This window comes from Microchirus variegatus (genome assembly GCF_963457635.1).
Source record: "Microchirus variegatus genome assembly, chromosome: 1".
Lineage (NCBI taxonomy): Eukaryota > Metazoa > Chordata > Actinopteri > Pleuronectiformes > Soleidae > Microchirus > Microchirus variegatus.
In genome coordinates this window covers 28,604,259-28,623,731 of record NC_139802.1, presented here as the reverse complement: position 1 = coordinate 28,623,731, position 19,473 = coordinate 28,604,259, and the positions used below count along the sequence as shown (strand labels likewise).

At 41.2% G+C, this 19,473-nt stretch overlaps 1 protein-coding gene across 7 annotated transcripts in view; it reads right to left on the bottom strand.

The window, feature by feature from the left end:
• Positions 1–224: 224 nt before the first annotated feature.
• dmd (dystrophin) overlaps positions 225–19,473 on the bottom strand; it is a 304,958-nt gene continuing 285,709 nt past the window's right edge. For 3 of the 7 annotated variants that reach the window (XM_083892990.1, XM_083892994.1, XM_083892995.1), the window contains 10 exons: positions 18,339–18,475; positions 17,671–17,709; positions 16,817–16,882; positions 11,371–11,436; positions 9,239–9,397; positions 6,970–7,213; positions 6,169–6,283; positions 5,744–5,833; positions 5,244–5,269; positions 513–651 (listed from right to left, as the gene is read on the bottom strand). In XM_083892990.1, the coding sequence (XP_083749116.1) occupies positions 5,247–5,269; positions 5,744–5,833; positions 6,169–6,283; positions 6,970–7,213; positions 9,239–9,397; positions 11,371–11,436; positions 16,817–16,882; positions 17,671–17,709; positions 18,339–18,475 (939 nt within the window). In that variant the 3' untranslated portion in view covers positions 513–651; positions 5,244–5,246. Of the gene's footprint in view, positions 652–5,243; positions 5,270–5,743; positions 5,834–6,168; positions 6,284–6,969; positions 7,214–9,238; positions 9,398–11,370; positions 11,437–16,816; positions 16,883–17,670; positions 17,710–18,338; positions 18,476–19,473 lie in introns of all 7 variants that reach the window. The other 4 variants (XM_083892991.1, XM_083892996.1, XM_083892992.1 and 1 more) reach the window with 4 other exon arrangements.

The window sequence follows — 19,473 nt, the reverse complement described above, 5'->3', positions numbered from 1 at the left end:
AGACAATGTACTGTAATACCTTGACAGTTGTGTACGTTGTTATTGAAAGACAGTTTCCTCTTAATAAGCACCCTTATGATTACAATCATTCTTTTTTTTCCCTCATACAAATGTCTGAAATGTTCTTAGCTGCCCCCCCCCCTCCCTCCCCGGATTTAAAAAGAGAGGACAAATATAATGACCACACTAACACACTGACCCCGCCCTCTCCCCCCCCCCGCCTTTTATACAGTTGCATAGAAGTTTAAAAATCAGCCTCTGTTAATAATAAAACAACTTCAGGACATTTTAAGAAACTACTGAAATCTACAAGTTTTAATGATTTTTCTTTTCTTTTTTTTTCTTCTTTTTTTTTTTTTACGCATCATTGGAACCGCAATCCTTCACAAAAATAGACGTTATGTATTCTCTTTGTAAACTGTGTTTCCAATCCAGTTGTTTTGACTAGAAAAGCATGCCGAGGGATGAAAGGGAGGAAGGGGAAGAGAGAGGAAGAGAGAGAGAGAGCGAGAGAGAGAGAGAGAGAGTCAGATCAGAAGGGCAGGGCCTCGTGCTGTTCGGCGCTCTGCTCGTCTGTCATCACGTTGACCAGTGACTCCATGGCACGGCCAAGATCGTCGGCCATGTGGAACAAACTGCCAATACTGGGACCTGAAGAGAGAGGAGGCTTAGATTAGTGCTTCTTTAAGTGAGGTCTGTGACACATAACAATAACTATAACAATAATATATATATATATACCTTATCAAGCAGGAGAAGGGGGAAGGGAACATTCAGACTTATGAGTTTTAAAATGAATGAAGCACAAGTAGATGCAGGTTTGGAGTCTCGTGCAGGGAGATGCAAAAATGCAAAATTGAAATTTAACTGATGTCATAGGGCAGGGTTTCTCACTGCTGGTCCTGGGGAGCCACTGTCCTGCAGCACCAGGAGTGAGAAACCCTGTCATAGAGCTTGGCTGAAATGTAATAATGTGGTTGTACCTTATGCTGCGTTCCAGAGGCCATCTAAACAAATGGGATGTGGGACTCATCCTACCTGAATTGTACTAGCTCCAGCAATTGAAGTCGAATGTTAGAAAACATGGATGATTGCGGCGCTTTCGCTTTATGTTTGAAGAGGCATTTTGACTGTCAGCAATTCAGTCTACTTGCATACACAAGCGAGCCGTATGAGAATACTTTTACCGTAGCCCTACATATCTTCATGCTGACAGATAACAACGACATAATTTCAGCCATAACATGAAAAACAAGTTGTGATAAAATTGCTGTGTTTAAAACAAGTCTATACACAGAAAAGTAAAGTTTATAGCCTATTAATGTGACTCCATGGGCGCCGCCATTATTCTCCGATGTCATTTTGGTGAAGTCGGGGTAGGTCGATCAGCCCCGACTTCGCGAGTAGGAGGTCCCACTTCGACAGGTATTCCAGTGCACTTTTTCTAGTTGGAGGTAGGATAAGTCCCACGTCCAACTGGTTTGGATATGCTCTGGAACACAGCATTAGGAGCCACTGTCCTGCATGTTTTAGTTGAATCAGGTGTGTTTGAGCAGTTAAACACCTATAACATGCAGGACAGTGGCTCCCCAAGACCAGGAGTGAGAAACCCTGTCATAGGGCTTGGCTGAAATGTAATAATGCGACTGTACCTTATGCTGCGTTCCAGAGCCCATCCAAACAAATAGGATGTGTGACTCATCCTACCTGAATTGTACTAGCTCCAGCAATTGAAGTCGAATGTTAGAAAAACATGGACGATGGCGCCGCTTTCGTCATACACAAGCGAGCAGTATTATGTAAAAACGATACATATCAGGGGCAGCGTTGGCTCAGTTGGTAGAGCACCTGCCTCATATGCTGAGGCTGTAGTCCTCGATGCAGGTGAATAAATAAATGTGATAAAATTGCTGTGTCTAAAACAACTCTACACGCAGAAAAGTAAAGTTTATAGCCTATTCTTGTGACTTCATGGGCGCCGCCATTATTCTCCGACTAAATTTGGGGTGATTTAGGAGGTAGGAGGTCCCACTTCGACAGGCATTCCAGTGCACTTTTTCTAGTCGGAGGTAGGATAAGTCCCACGTCCAACTGGTTTGGATGGACTCTGAATCGCAGCATTACCATAAACACTATTAGCGCCAACCTTAGCTCCAGATGAGTGGTCACCAGATTTCATACATGAGAAAAAGCAAATGATCCAGCAACGGCAGTCGTGCACACCATAAGGCTGGGTTTCTCAATCCTGGTCCTGGGGAGACTGCTCCAACACACCTGATTCAAATGGTCAGTTCATCAGGAAGCGCCGCAGAAGCCAGATAATGACCCATTCATTTGAATCAGGTGTGTTGGGGCAAGGGGACATGTAGGTCAGTGGATGCCCAGGACCTGGATTGCCATAATCTCACTGTCAGTCAATTAATAACCGTTTACATTATCCTCATTCCTGTGCCGCGTCACAGCAGCAGTGATGCTGGTGAGTTAAAAAATTTGGCAGGAAATCTGTTTTTGCCACCTTATTTTTTCATGCTTAAATATAGAACACTTGGCACCAGCATCGCAATAACTGCATCTCACAGGTCAGAGTGACAAAACGTTGTCATATTGACGTTATTGTTGCACGCCTACTTAACACAAAGTCGTGAATAGAAATGGAATGATTCACAGAAGAGAACAAGTCGCGTGTCATAATGGAACAGTATATGTGAGCAACACAGCAGAAAAGACCTCACATGTGATTAACCACGGCCACAGAAGCATCCAGAGAGAAACTGCGTTAACTACAGTGAAGCTAAACCACCATTTCTTCCTCTTGGGTGTTAAATGGAGTTTAAATGAAGTTAAAGTGAGCATGAGAAAATTCAATTTAATACTATCTAACCTTATAAGAGTAATGACAAATTCTATTATTCCGCTCTGAAGAAACGGAGCTGGTCTTTACTGTGAATCTATAAGAATAATGGGAAAATATTAAAGCTCCGCACTGTTTTCAGCACTGTGTTTTTATCACTGCCTCTTGTGCACACATTCTGGTCACATGTACCACGTAACATAGTTCCAATCACACTGATCGTGGGTCTGTGTCAGTCTGGTGTCCCACACACACACACACAACACATACAGTCCATGCAGTTGCAAAGATTTGGCTGACTTCCACATAGGGTTGTGTCGTAGTCAAGACCAGACTGACAAGAAAAAGGACTAATATGCGTGACAGTTTTGGAGAATCTACAAATGTTTTGTATCATGCCAGCTTTTTATCCACGTGAAGCAGATATTTTAACCCTATAACGCCAAAACGTATCATATGTGATACATTCGTTTTTGAGCCCTCCACATGAGCAGTGTGACTATTTTTTCCCTGAAAAACCCGATGTATAAAATTATGTGAAACCCGACAGAGAACTTGCCCATGTGTACTACGAGAAATGCAGAGTGCATATTTGTCTGAACAACTGTTTTCAAGCCTTCCATCACTCAAAATACAAAGGTTGTGAACCTCAAAATGAGTAAAAATAACTGAAATGTTATGTCTTCCAGACTTCCACCCTGCCAGTTCCCTTGCTTCATTGTTTTTGTTGGATTTATTGGATTTGCTTGTGTATTTTTTGTTGAAGAAAAAAAAATCTTAGAGCATTGTGACCTGCTGTATCAAATATGATACAAATTAAAACTCCTATATGGAGATTGATATTTAAAAAAAGAATTGGAATTTTCAGTCAATTATCTAATGGTTTGGGCTTTACAGGGTTAAGAATGTTAAAACACACATCAAACCCTCACATCTCTAACCCTGAACTCCACTAGCTTTATGTGCATGCTCCTCATCATCTTCTCCATTTCTGTTGTATTTCTACAGTCGCATTACAGCGCCACATACAGGCCTGACATATGTACTACAGCAGGGTTTCTCACTCCTGGTCCTGGGGAGCCACTGTCCTGCATGTTTTGGTGTTTCCCTGCTCCAACACTCCTGATTCAAATTATCAGTGTGTTGGAGCAGTGAAACATGCAGGGCAGGATTAAGAAACACTAGCCTAGACCAAGACCAGGACTAAAGCAGTATAAAACCAAGTCTTGAACTGGATTTAGGGCCAATTCCAATTCCTATCTTAACCCTCAAGCCCAACCCTAAATCTTAACTGGCCCTCAAATCTAAGTTGAGCGTTATTTTGTCACTTAGAAATGGGACAACCCTTAAATGCAGATACGTCTTCAGACTGTAGGGGGCAGAATAACGCGAAAGCTGCGTCCAGTCTGTCAACTCCAAAAAAAGAAGACGTTTACTTCACGATTATTTATTACGATCCGTTTGTCGGTCAAGTTATTAGGTTGTCAGTTAGTTATAAGATGATACTCATACAAATACCACAACCACAGACGTATTCAGCTGACAGTTACCACACACCACAGCTTATTGAAAAGTAAACCATAGCAAACGATTGCTTGTGCGCACCGGCTATTGACAAAAGATCGTAAAATAAAAATAAATGTTACGCAACAATGACGTCAGTAATCCATAATATGGGCCTAAACTAAGATAATACAATGGTTTTCATATGTTTTATTATCTCTATTAACAAAGAAAATACTTAATTTGTAGCGTACTCGTTTACAGGACACGCAATGCATTCTGGGTAGCCCTTACTCCAAAGGGTGGTCTCGGAAAATCTCTATATTGAGGGCGATACAGCCCTTAATTTTTCTGAGAATCGGGACAGCACTTGCACTAGCGGGAGCGCGCATTTTTGAGATTGAGGGTTAAGATTGAGGATTAAGCAAGGAATTGGAATTCACCCGTCTCTGTGTGTGAAGAACGAGCAGAGAGCGAGAGAGGACAGAGAAAGAAATGAAAAACAGGGAAGAGGAGAGAGAACAGATATGTGCTTTTTTTTTTCTCCAATGTACCATAATGTTTCCTCTTGGCCATCTAGTCTGCTGAATGCTTTGTGCACAGTGGAGTCCAATTAAGAATTCACCTATTACAGAGCACTCTTATGCACTCGAGGCTTCAATTGCAGTGCTGAGCAGGGGCGACATCACACACCGCTGAGCTGCGTGTGAGCGCAGCGGCGTTAAACGGTAAACGCATACGTTCAAGATCAATTGTGAAAGTGCATACTGCAACAATAGAAGACGGCAGTGGCATAGTCATGGTACAATGGAAAGGAGGGGGGGGGGTGTTGTGTGGGATGGGGTGTGAGAGGAAAAGGGTCTGGGGTTGAGAAAGTTGAGCCACTAACCTCTCATGGGTGTCCCCTTCGCCCTCCTGGCTCATGGAGAACAGGAGGAAAGGAAGAAAAGAGAAAGGACAGGAAAAAGAGTTGAAATCAGGCTCAAATCAGAGAGAAAGAAAGATGTCTGATACGTATGTGTGTGGGCATTTAAAAAAATAAAAGAAAAAAATGAAGGTCATACAGGGTGGGATCATCACAAAATGTCACAGAGCTTGTTCCTGGAAACAACGGAAACCTTAATGAAATGTACTGTGTGCAAACAAGAAAGAACGAGGGATGATATGGAACCTCAGCTGTCTGCTGGTGTATTCATACTTTTTAATCCTTCAGATACTCACAGTGTGAGTACGCCAGCAATGATGCTGCTGTCAGTGCTGTTGTGTAAGCCAGTGAGTAAATATCACTTAATATCAGTTCCTTATTCTGTCACGAATAGAGCTGCAGTTTTTTGTTTTTTTCGTCTGTCCCACCCTCATATGATTTAAGTTTGTGCTGGTGCTCTTTACCCTGGCTATGAGGGAAGGAATTGTTGAGCTGTTCCATCACTTCCTCCAGCCCAGATGCATCTTGGGAAGGGCTGGACAGCTCATCGTCACCTGCAATGGGAAGGAGGTGAAGTTTGTATTCCATTGTCAAGAGACTACTTCCTTAAAACAGGTCACATTGCTTTGTCGTAAACACGCACATATTTTTCTTAAGACACGGCACGGCGCATTCATTTGGACCAACTTAACAAATAGTTATTACTAACCTGAACCTTAACCTAACCACCATTCAAATCTTAAACTTGAACTTGCCTCATTAGGTCCAGGTCTCCATTAGGTCTTTTATGTAAGAGTTATAACATTTTACATTTATTATGCTTAAAATGGTTGATACAAGAGAGTGTATATGTGTGTGTTGGTGTGTGTGTGTGTGTGTGTATTCTTACCCATTGTATCAGTAGTCTGGCTGGCAGCCACACGGAGCAGAGGGAGGGAGGAGTCTGAACGCTGAGACGAAGTGGAGGGAGAGGACAGAGCTGTGCCGTTCACCTTGGAATCCGTCTGTGACACACACACACACACACCCACAGACACACACACTTTATTTGGTTTCCATGACTTCAGAGGACATTACACTGACATGCACTTATTTCCTGAAGACTTACTTAACCATATATGCTACTGAATATAACACCTAACCATACAACATGTCTTCACCTTAAAATGTAATCATTTACATTGTGGGGACTTGCTTTTTTTTTTCCCATAATGTGAGTGTGTAAACAGATGTAGGTCCCCACAACAGGATTAATACCTGGTTAACACACACACACTTCAAAATGAGGAATTAGCAGCCACTCCACACAGCCTAATGAGAAAGGGAGTGATCTGAGAGTCTGGAAACTAAAATGTGTGAACTGCTTACTCTCCTGAACCTGAAAGTGCATATAAAAATAACTGAATCTTTAGCTTATAAATTATGTAGAAACTTACTGACAGTAGTGGATCAACTACTTTATTCTGTCACTATGATGTAAAATGACCAATTCCTACATGGACTTTGGTGTGAAGGCGGTTTACAAAAGCAAAACAAATTGTTCTTAGGAAAACAAATACTTAACCTGGCATACATTTTATTAGGTGAGCCTAATAAAATATTTTATATATATGTATTTATATATATATACATAAATATATACATATAAATGTATAAAATACTTGTACCCCTACTTAGAGGTGCTCTTTACCTGCTCTAGCAGCTGCCTCAGCCTGTGTAACTGGGACTCCAGCTGTTTGTTGTGGTCCTCCAGGATCTGCATCCTGGCCTCGAGGCGTCCTTTGTGCTGTCGCAGCAGTTTGGCTTCAGCGATGAGCTCGGCGTCGCGCGCGCTCTGCGGCGACACCGGCAACATCTCTGGGGGCGACGGCAGCGGGGACAGGCCCTTCCTGTCATGGGCTTTCTTCAGACGGTCGTACTCCGACTGCAGCTTCCTGAAGCAGAGGAAGTAAAGGCATTATTTCCAATTTTCCATGATTAAGTTGAGAACCACCTTGAGACAGAGACGTTCTCTCTCACTGAAAACATGGCTGCCAACACGGGCACTAAGGGAAACTGATTCATGCCACCAGTTGGACATTTTAAGAATATATTTGCTGCTCTTGCTCACACTGAAGCTGTTGATTTGCTTCCAAATTAAATTCAAATTAGTTATTTTGTGACTTTGGTGTAATAAAAAAAAAATACTGACTAAGGAAAGACAGGGGAACATTTTCCATATTGTAAACTTAATATAGATTTTATAATATAGTTTTATTTTATTCCATGTCTGTTTGTGTGACCATATGCTCTCTCTCTGTTGCTATTATTGACTTAATTCCCATTGCTGGTAGTGATGCCAGTTCACCACAGGCGACAGCATCTGACCTGCGTCCAAACATGGAAAACAAGGCTTTGAAGGATGGTTGGCTGACGTATGTGGAACCACATGTGTTTTCATCCTGCTTCATTCTCTTGGCCTGAATGCTAATGTTATATACTGTGGATGTTATTGTTGTAGGATACTATAGAACCTTGAAAGGATTCTATCAATGATCCTTGAGATAATAAGCCTGAAAACAGACAACCTGAAAAATGTCTCTGGCTATGGCTGTCATTGGTGCAGGATATAATAAATAATCCACTAATTTAAACATTTTTACCCTCTATAATGTATGTGATAATAAGCATACTAATAATGAAAAGAAACCATGGAGGCACAATGTAATCTTAAAGGTGCATTGTGTAATAAATCTAAAGCAACTGGCCATAAAATCCTCCTAATATGTCACAGAGACTCAGGAATAATGTTCATATAACAAACTGAACTCACCAACAACAACAGTACAGACAAAATATTTGCATTAAAAAAATCTTTTCAGACTGCAAATCATGTTTATGTTTTCAGTAGAGTCTCAGCTGCAGAGCAACTACGGGTTGCCAGTTACGTCAGAAAAAACCCCCTAAAAGACCTCGGTATTTTGAATTTGAATGTAGTAACTGTTTTGACCACATTCTTACATATGGCACCTTTAAGTCATTCTGAAAATATGTTTACTTGTCCACACCAAGAAATAAGTGTATTGCAACTTTAGCAATTTCACATTGTAATTTCCCAGTGGAGTCGGAGGTTTTAATTCCCCCAAAGCTGTAATACCAAGTGTTTGACTCACATCCTGGGTTCACAATTCACAATGGCTGCCCAAAGACTCAACTTTAACAGAAAGATTGTTTGTAAAGCGCTCACTCTCGTCCATGGAGAAAATCAATGTTTTTAACTCACGAGGACTTGCGTCACTTGCGTTAATCCAAACAAAGGAATTCAAACACTGAAGTCAACAGATAACATATTTAATCTTACTAATGTATGCAGCAGTGGATCAGAAACTCCTGTGTGCCGCGATAGAGAATTAGTCAAATTCTCTATGGACTTTGGTGCAGCGACAGAGCGGTTTACAAACTGCAGTTTGCAGTCGAACAAATGTGTTTAATGCCGATAAAAAGAGGCGAACATATTCCGATTTTTTGTAGATTTAAATAGACAAAGACTCAATTTAATGAGCCTTTTGTGAAGTGGTTACGTCCTTTTACACTCGTGTCCATACATATAACCACACTCCCTTTAAAATCTCATTCCTCTCCTTTAGAGAACATTAAGTGTGATGAACTTGGCATTCTTATTCTTGTGATTCTACACTAACTTTTCCCTTTTCCCCCCAGAGTGGCATAGTTTTACTTCAAGGACACATTAGTAGGAATATATAGTTTCCAGCTAAAATATAAAATTGTAAACCTAAGATCTCCGAGGGCCCACATTTACATAACAAACTAAGAAATGTACGACCTTTCCTTCACCTACAACTTCCTAGTTTTTCTGCGTTATCAGGTGGAAAACACCTTTAACTGATCCTGTCGTGCTGAGTGAAGACACGAGGAGGCCAAGGGAAGATAGTATCTGAAAGATGGGTGCGTTCACTGACCTGTTCTCCTGCTCCAGGTCATTGAGGACCCTTTCCAGCTCTCCCTTCTCCTCAGTTTCCATGGAGATGAGGATCTGGGCGGGGCTGCGGGGCTGGCTGAGAGGAGAGCCTTGGTTCAGAGACTGGCAGTAGTGCTGGATCAACATGTGCTCGTCATCGCTGCAGACACACACACACACACGCACACCCACGCACGCACAGCAATCATACCCGCCAGTGATGGGCAGATATATTTGCACACACAAGACACGCCAGTGCATGTAATGCATATGCGTGCACACACACACACACACACACGCATGCACACAACACACACAGAGAAAAATGGGGAAAAAGGAAAATTAGCAAGTGAATGACAGGAGCAGCAGTGGGAGAGGATGGTTAACACAGAGTCTAACATGTATAGTGGAGACAGAGAGAGGAGCAGCGCTACATTCTGGAGCGGTTCGGTCTGGATGCAAATGCTACACTTTGTGGGTTTTTTTTTTTGGAGGATTTTAATTAGGCCAGCTATTCAGATTCAGATGCTGCTGCATAGACTGCACTCACTCTCTAACCGAGTGTGAATACTTAAGGAGCTGCAGATATGTGCTGATTTAAAAAAAAAACAAAAAAAAACAACTAACTCCCTTCACTGATGTGACCGTGAAGTCATTCTGGGAAAGTGTGTAGGTGTTTTCAGCTCTGGCGTCTCTCGATTGCTTCCTGCTCATTGTTTTTTTTACCTCGACCAAGCTGCATCAGTAAGTTAGACTTTTAATCACAGGCATTTCCTTGATGCGTGTTCTATATTATGCTTCATTTTAAGTGTACTTAAAAACAGTGATGCTAATTTGCATTAAGGGAAACGCAGTGTTCAGATGGGAGCTTTATGCAAGTGACTTTATGTCAGGATATCTGAGCTTCTACTGCTTTGATTTCTGCTGTTATTTATTTAATGACTTTCACAATAGGTCCCTCAGCTTGCAGTATTAACTTTAGTGATATTAAATACTTAACTTGGACAATATAAAGACTAAAAATGGCCACATACAGAGTGGAAAGAAACACGTTTAATCTTTTCTTTATGACCAGTCCAAAATCAACCAAACATTTGAAAGTTTGGCTGTAAAAAGAAATGTTTTGTTCTTTCTCTTTAATACAAATACAATTTTCATTTGCCTTATTATTTGCTTATATTTTTATTTAGAGTAAGGAGGGCACTTTAACATAAACTGGACACGAACAGCTCACTCCACGGACCAAAGGTCATATAGAGAAAACCCCTGATATTACAACAGGACACAGAGGAGTTGAGGATCAACCGCTGCCTCCATCAGTAAGTTCAATCGTGTTATTTTGTCACTTCAAATGTTTAAAATCCTTTGCTTGGGTTTACATTAGTGACACAAACTCGCCAAACAAGCAGCAGTCGACCAATGGGTCAGATGCCTTAAAAACAACTTTGGTTTGGCAGAGCGAGCAGCTTAGAATCGGGGATTCAGTCCTGATTGGATAACGTGTTGTTGGGTTTTATTCTCAGCAGCTTTATTTCCTAAGTATGACAGAAACATCTCGACCACCTTTAAAGCTAAAAAGTAAATCATACGTTTTCATATTATTTTCCTTGTGTCATGTAAAAGAACCGGTATAAGAAACTAAAAATGCATTATTTGTAAGAAGAGGGAACCACATAATCAAGACGTAAAACAGAGTGATCATAAGAACAATGTACATTTATATAATAACTAGTATTTGGGATGCTTAGCATTAATAATATCTTTTAAATCCTAAATATGATGACTCGTCTCTTAGGACATATTAATATTAATATTCCGATGCAGCGTCTTCACAGTACTCAGACTCCTCAATGACGAATACTACATGTGTCAGTATGAGGTAAAAAAACTTAAACTATCCCAAGTGTGCAAAAAATTGTTTGGCACTGTCTTCATATGGGATGATACATACAAAAAGAATAAAACCATAATATGAGCTTGTAACCAGATCAACAATGTGCGCATGTAAACATCGTCATTGACATAATATCATACATAACCAGCCAATGGAAACAAAGAAGACAAGAGCCAGTTCATACACAACAAGCCAATCAGTGAGTTTGCAAGACCAAACAAACAAAAAGCGGTTCTCACATGCTTTCATTTGGTGAGATACTGTCATTCAGATAAGAGCCATTACGATTCTCCATTTCTGCTAACCTGCAGAGGGGGAAGAAACAGAGCAGTCAGTCGCAAAACTAGACGATCTGAGCAATCAGCAGATTCGAGAGGGAGAATCCACCTTCATTCAGAATTCAGAGATTTTACCGTCATGACTAGGGTTGTTAACTAAAAGCTCGGTGTCGTGTCTCAAAGCTTAACTCGGAGGAAAAATTTTCAATGAATCAGCTGTGGGTTTCAGATTTCCTTTTTCAGGGCTTACATAACTTGACAATTTCCACCTCTGTGGAAGCTGCTTTTCCCAGAGCGAGTGGCAGAAGATGTCGCCGTAATTCTAAAGGGAGGAAACTGAGTCCCGGTGTCTCAATTACAGCGGTTGTGTGAAAAGGAGAGCAAAAAAATAATGGTGCAGCACATAATGGGTTTATTATTTTAGCCCAGAATGATAAAAGGGTAAAGCTTCTGGGTTTTTGTTTTCAAGTGTGGTTCCAGGATGTACTTAAAAATAGGTTTGTGGGGTTTATCTCGCTGTTAGACTGTTAGACTTTTCTGACTGGAAACTTGCTCTCTTGGAGGAAAGATAAAATCTGTGTTTTTAGCTTTTGGGGACACAAGAGCTGCTGGTTTTCTGCTGCCTCATTTGGCAAGTTTGTGTCACCTTTCAAACACAGAAGTGACACAAACTGACTAATATTGGCAGCAGTGGAACAACAACACCTGTGTGCCACGATGTAAAATTGTTAAGTTTCTCTTTGGTGTGATTAAACGACTGGCAAAAGGTTCTCTGACTCCATTTGTGTGGGCGTGGACAAATAATATTACACATACACATATGTATACACATATTATGTGTTTGCTGAAATTGGATGCTGATGGACAATATTGTGCGCATTATCTTTGACACGTGTATATGCTGAGTTTATGAACGTTTTGTCTCACCCATTATTCCCTAAACTAGAATCAAAAACATTAGAAAGGCACTAAACCTCTGAATTCCCCACAGACTACAGCCTATATGTGCGCGTTGTCAAGGCTGTTACTCACACGAGTGATAGGAAATCAACGGAACATAATCCAATATTGATTGAGTTGCTCCGGCTATATTTAAAAGCCATTAGTTTTTGTCAAGTTCCTCTCATTAATGAACTCCATAATAATAAAAAGTCCATTAAGCTAAAAGCTAAAACTATGTTTGTATAACACATGTAGGATCCCAAGTTGGTAAAAACACCAATCAGACGTCACCAGTGAGATATTTTGACATTTGTGCCATTGTCAGCACCAACTTAAACCAAGCTGACTGTTATTCAAAGCTCTTTATGCTAAGCTAATGTCTGGCTTTTACCGTATCCTGCTGCATATTTATGAGGCATCGGTCTTTCCATCGAACTCTTGGCAGGAAATTTAATGAGTGCAGTTGGAAGCTATTCCCTTATGGAAGGTGGACGTAATAACAGAACACTCGCCATGTGCTACGTGCCGATTGAACGACGCCTATAATGTTAACCTTTTAGAGTCAATTCACATTAAAAAATAATACTTTACCTCTTGAGGAGTTTGGCTATTCATACATTTTTAGTTTTAACTGTGCAGCTCTAAAAAATTAAAGGAGCTGTTCTTGTTTTAGTGTCGTAGTAAAGACCACACTAACAAGACCAAGACCAGGTCTATACAGCAGATTAGTCCTGGTCTTTAGTTCTAGTCTTGGTCTTATTAGAGTGGCAATGACACCACGTCGTCTACTATCAAAGTGACCTATTTTCAAGAGTTTTTTTCCTCCCACTAGACTCCAGGCATTTAATCGACTCTATCGAACAGAACACGCTCTGATGCACTGATCGATATTTAACTTGACATACATACAAATTCCAGCACTTTATGTTATTGCACATCTGCTGCATTTAAAAATGTCATTCCTTAGTTTTACATGTAGAGTATGTCCTCATTTTATTCTGTATTTTACTTTTACATCAATATTCTTCGATATTTTATGTATTTAATGTCCTATATTTCGCAATACATGCATTTTAACATGGTGCGGTAACTACTGTGTTTATCTCCACTGCGCTGAATTGGAGTCTGATGCAGGTGTTTTCCAACCTGGGGAGTTCTGTTCATGCCTCCATGCTTCAGTAGTTCATTAAGGTATTTAAAAATGATGTTATGTAATATGGATGAACCAATGGCGCTGTAAAAGTTCCAGCTGTTAAAGAAACGACACACGGGCCTCCTGGCAGTGCTGGAGATCTATCACGATAAAACACGTGTGAGTAAAAAGCCAAAGATTTAAATTGCCCTGTCTTTTTCTCCACTAGATCAGTTTCCTGCTGGTTTAAGTGCCTTCATGAAAAGTAAAAGAGATTTGGAGGTTTTATCAGCTCTCTGTGCTTGGCTGTGAGCATCGAAGCAGATGGACTGTGACAGACTGGCATCTGCCCAGCCTCCTAAAGCTGCTGCATGCTACAGAAACAAGAGATAACCTCACAGCCTGGGAGCCATCAGCCTACTCAAAGCTTAATTATGTTACTTCTTCACGCCACCACCTTCCCTTTAATCTGCTGGATGGTATCTGAGATCCAGCAGATCGAGACACCAAGGGCCACAGGGTCGGGGAGTGTGACTCAGCATGTGTGTCCATCAGCATGTGTGGGTTGGTTTATTCATGTGTGTGTGTGTGTGTGTTAGCCCGAGGCAACGCTGAGTAGTTTCAGCCACTCTCTGGCAAGGATCAAACACTCGGCCTGTGGCTCAAACCCCACACTGGCTCCACTGAGAGATGCCAACAGTGCTGGGACTGACTGATTCAATGACTGATTGATTGCCTACTTGATGAACTCATCGAGTTATTGATTCGACTGCTTCTTGTCCCTCAGCAGTGGGTTTGTGGGCGCAGTTAGAATCACTGGAAACACTCATATTTTTGGTGAATAAGCTCCGACTCCCTCACACAACAATATCAATGATGTGTCTCTCTGATTGTCCACCGCTGATGTGGTGCACTTGATGTTCTAACTACATTTGCATATGTATACACTGTACGGCAGAGTGCTTATTCACCAAAAAGTCAACACATCACTTAATTATGTGATCAGGTTCAGTTTGTAATCTATGCAAAGGGATATCTTGACATTTTAGTTCAGCATTTGCATCATTCTTCATCTTCATTATTAGCCACCAGAAGAAAAAAAATCACTCCAGCATACTCAGCATTCAAACCAACAGTGCTGCTGTGGTACAGTAAGTTAGCTGAGAGGGCTCTTTTTTTGTGTGTTTAAAGGTCCAATATGCAACATTCTACAGGTGAGTCGTTGGCAAACAAACACTGAGCATGTAAATACTAGGGAATTTAATAATAATACAAACATTTCAAGCCATTTCAAAGACTAAACTCTGAAACAAATATTCTGCTCCCATAAGGAAGATACAAACAACCCACAACATGACTCAGCTAAAATGCTTTTGCTTATTTTTATTTTTTATTTACAGTCCGTGCCTAGTGCAGCATGTGCTACGCAAAATTTTATAAGATTTTACAATTTACCTTTTATCTGATGTAGTGATTTTGACCAATATCAGACCAATACTGATATCGAGTATCATATCAGGTCATCTCGAGAAAATATCATGCGAAGGAGTGGGTTGTTATCAGGGCTGTTGCTGTTGGTAGCATGTCTTGCAGTTGCATTTAAAACGCTAGATCCAGTGTGTAAATCTGCTGCAGATGAACACTCATATGTTCCATTTGAGGGTTTTCTGGAAGCTCTAGTTTCAGGATGTCCTGTGCACGACTCCCCTCGTCATATTCACAAGGTCATAAGATCTACTTGAATAGATGTGATGTGAACACAGGTGGGTAGTAAAAAATTAAAGCACAGAGGCAGAGAGTAGTTTTGAAGCATCACTGAAGGTGACTCTTTGAAGCTCTTTCTTTGGATAACAATGAGAAAGATAAGACCAGAGTGAATTTTGGTCTAATATTTCTGAAACTAAGGAGTACTATAAGATGTTAAACTACTCCAACATGACTATGAGCCATCCCTGGACTCTTAAAGGTGCATTATGTAATAAATCTAAAGCAACTGGCCATAAAATCCTCCTAATATGTCACCTAACAACAAACTGAACTCACCAACAACAACAGTACAGCCAAAATATTTGCATTAAAAAAAATCTTTTGCAGGCTGCAAATCATGTTTTGGCATGTGGCGCCACCTACCGCCGTCTACCAATCATTGCAGTCAGTAGTGTCTCAGGTGCCGAGCAACCACGGGTTGCCAGTTATGTCAGAAAACGAAACCTAAGAGACCTCGCTATTTTGAATTTGAATGTAGTAAAAGTTTTTGGTCACATTCTTACATATGGCACCTTAAAGTAACTTGATGCATACATTATGGTTACATATTGGACCTTTAGACGAAGCACAGAATCTTTTACGTTATCAAACGCCTTGTGATAAAGAAGATACTTCAGTATAATTTGTCAAGGTATCCCATTCCCCATCTTTATATTATCAACAATCGTGCATAAGCTTCCTTCAAAGCATTGACACATACAGTCATCCGTCATTGTTCTTGTTGTTTTGTGTAGCTTTTCTGCACATCATGCACTATCCAATATTATAATTCGACCTTTATATTGGACTAATATGTCAAAAAGACGAGCAAAAACAAAGACACGTTGGACCGACTGTATATGGCATGTGCATGAATCATCAGTGTTAGCATTTAAGAAGATTATTCAGCCTAATTCACTAACACGAACACTCCCAGTTGCAAACAGGAGCAGGAAAAGCTATTATTCATCTGTCATTGATTTCAACATCAAACTGTAATGAATTTAAGACCCCGGTGGGTGGAGGAGCTTTCACCAGTACATAATCAGCTCATAAACACCTCTGATAATCTCTAACAGCTTCAAAGGGAGATTTCAGGTTTTTTGAAGTGTGGTGGTATGGGGTGCTGACACGTAGTCAAACAGTCGGCGCTGCGTATGTGTCAGTACCTCATACAACCCCATTTCAAAATCCAAAAACTCTTTAATAATCAACTTTTACTCATTTTTTCAGTGCAGTGATCACAAAGCTGTTGACTGAAAGTTCCCCAGAACTTTGTCAGCACAAAACTGGGGCAACTGCTCCCCTGTGATTTACCAGCAGCAAAAACACAGTTGGGGAGAAGACAGTCGACTGACTGACTACGGGGAGTGTGTTTTAGTATTTTTCCCCAAAGTCATTATTCCAAATCACATCAGTCACAGTGTTTGTGGTGTATGGGAGGGCTCTCTGGAGGAGCCATTATCTGTGGCACTCGCAGGGCTGAGGACGGCAGCAGGGAACGTAACAAGCAGAGCGCAGGTTACATCCCTGCATCCTGTTGGCAACATTGTGAGGAGACGCTGCTAAATGCAGAGCGTGTGTTACCGGTTGGCGTAGTGCTCAATCCGAGTGTGTGTGTCATCATGAGAGAGCTGCGGGGACGATCCGGGCCTGTGAGAGATAGAGAAGCAGACAAAAAAAAGGAGAGGTAGAGCTCATGAGTGCTACCAGGAGGGACTCATTATTCCCAGCGCACACATATGCACACACACACACACACACACACACAGAACTCCACAGGAGAGCCGTGAAGGGAGCGACAGCACAAGGCACAGATGTGTGACCGAGTGGAATGCTTTGTAAATAAGCTCCTCGATTGTACCCTGCTCTCTCGACGTGGAATACATTTGCCTTCACTTCAAAAGTGGTTTCAAATCTAAGATCTCACCCCCTTGTACGCTGAGGGCAAGGTGACTTAAAGTCAGGTGCTTTAATAGGATATTTCCTTTTTACAAGGGCATCCCGACACTTTGAGGTTTTATCTGGTAAAACATCAGTGTGTTTTTACCTGAAGATAAAAAGCTGAAGAATAAGTAACCCCCTGGATATTAAAATGATCCAGGTCAGAGACTTAAACTGCTGCATTTTGACTTGATGCAAAAGCTACACCCATTCCAGTCTGTATTAGAATGCACAAAGCATTAGAAAGTATTTAAATAAAGTTCATAATAATGTAGTAAGGAGTTGTGACATTGGCAGGTTTAAATTACATGTTTCATGAGTGAATCACTGACGATGTGGTGACACGAGGTCGCGCATCAGCACAAAACAAACACAAACGGCTCATGAGACGGATGGATGAAACTCATGTATCTATGCATGTATCCAACCAGAAAATCAAGGAACAGGTGTGTGTGTGTGTGTGTGTGTGTGTGTGTGTGGGTGAGCCAAGTACTCACGCATGGTCTACGGGCCAGAAGTTGATCAGAGTGACAGGACTGTAAGACAAAAAAACGTGAGATGATGACACAGGAAGTGGAAGGACGCTGCACAGCAAAGCATGGTGGGAGTTGGTGGTATGGAGTATGGCAGCAGGGAGGGGTGGGAGGGGGCGGGACTTATACAGCACAGGTACAAGCACGGGCACACTCTCTCACATACTTACAGAACAACAATAAACACTTGTTATTGACGAGGCATGTATTATTGAACACGTACATGTACACAGGTGTTATTGATCCACTGTTTCCTCCATGGCTCGGTTCAAATTTGTGTTTCTAACCCTTAGATGAACTTCTGTGTCACAAACTTGCCAAACGAGGCAGCAGCAGACCAGCTGCTCCTCTGTGAGCTAAATGTAGTCATTTTCTCTGGGGACTTTGGTGCGGGAGAATGAGTGATTTACAGTTTCCAGTGCTAAGTGTCAGTATCCCCATGAAACCTCCCCCCAAAAATCACCTTCCTTACATCTCTCTATTATCTCTGTGGCATGTGTGTGTTTTATCTCGTGTGTAAGGGTTTAAATTAAGTGGAATTTGAAGATACAGTATGTTGCCATAAAACCTGTTTACTTTGCCTGAGTGTGTGAGTGTGTGTGTGCGTGCGCACGGGCATGAGAGACACTCACGTTTCCATGTTGTCTCCCTCCAGGATTGTCTGCACCGGCAGGTAGCCCATGCGCGGGTGTTTCGCAAAGTAACGCTTGGTCCTGAACTTGTTCTTCAGCACCTTGGCAAAATCCCTGACATCCTCCCCTGATGTCGTCTGCACAGCGGCAAGTACAATGCAATACATTCAAAATAATGAATTCAATAATGATCAAACATCTAACATGGCAAAAACAACCTGCTGCAATTCAAAGTGAGCATCAGAATGGAGCGGAAAGGTGATGTCCATGCACAGCGAGAAAATGCCTGGTTGATGCCAGAGGTCAGAGGGGAATGACCAGACTGGTTTTGAAATGATAGAAACTCTAAATAATCACTTGTTTCAACTAAAGTACACCGGCGAGAACACATAAAAGCTTGAAGCAGCAGAAGGCTTCACCAGGTGCCACTTTATTAGTTGTCCTGTATAACTAATTAAGTGGTCGGTGAGGGTATATATTATGTATATTGCTCAATGCAGTGACGCGGAGTGCAGTGCTGCTAAGGTTTCACACAATTATTAAAGGCGCCATACGTAAGAATGTGGCCAAAAACGGTTACTACACTCTTTTAGGTCTTTTAGGTTTCGTTTTCTCCGCCATTGTAGCTCAGACGTAACTGGCAACCCGTGGTTGCTCGGCAGCTGAGACTCTACTGGCTGCAATGATTGGTCGATGGCAGTAGGTGGCGCCACATGCCAAAACATGATTTCAAATCATAAACATGATTTGCAATCTGCAAAAGATTTTTTTTAATGCAAATATTTTGGCTGTACTGTTGTTGTTGGTGAGTTCAGTTTGTTATATGAACATTATTCCTGAGTCTCTGTGACATATTAGGAGGATTTTATGCTTTGGAGTTATTACATAATGCACCTTCAATTGTGGAAACACTGTGTAATAAAGTAATAAATATATCTTAATTTGTTTTTAATCTGGCTCTACAAAGTTTTAAAAGTCTGCCATTACTAATGATCAAATATCTTGTTTTTAATTTGTGCATGACCAAACACATTCAAGACAGATGAATACAGGAAGTGACACACAAGATCCATTTCTCAGCTCTAGTAAAAATAAAATAGAATTGCTGATAATTGGATTACTCTACAATCACAGC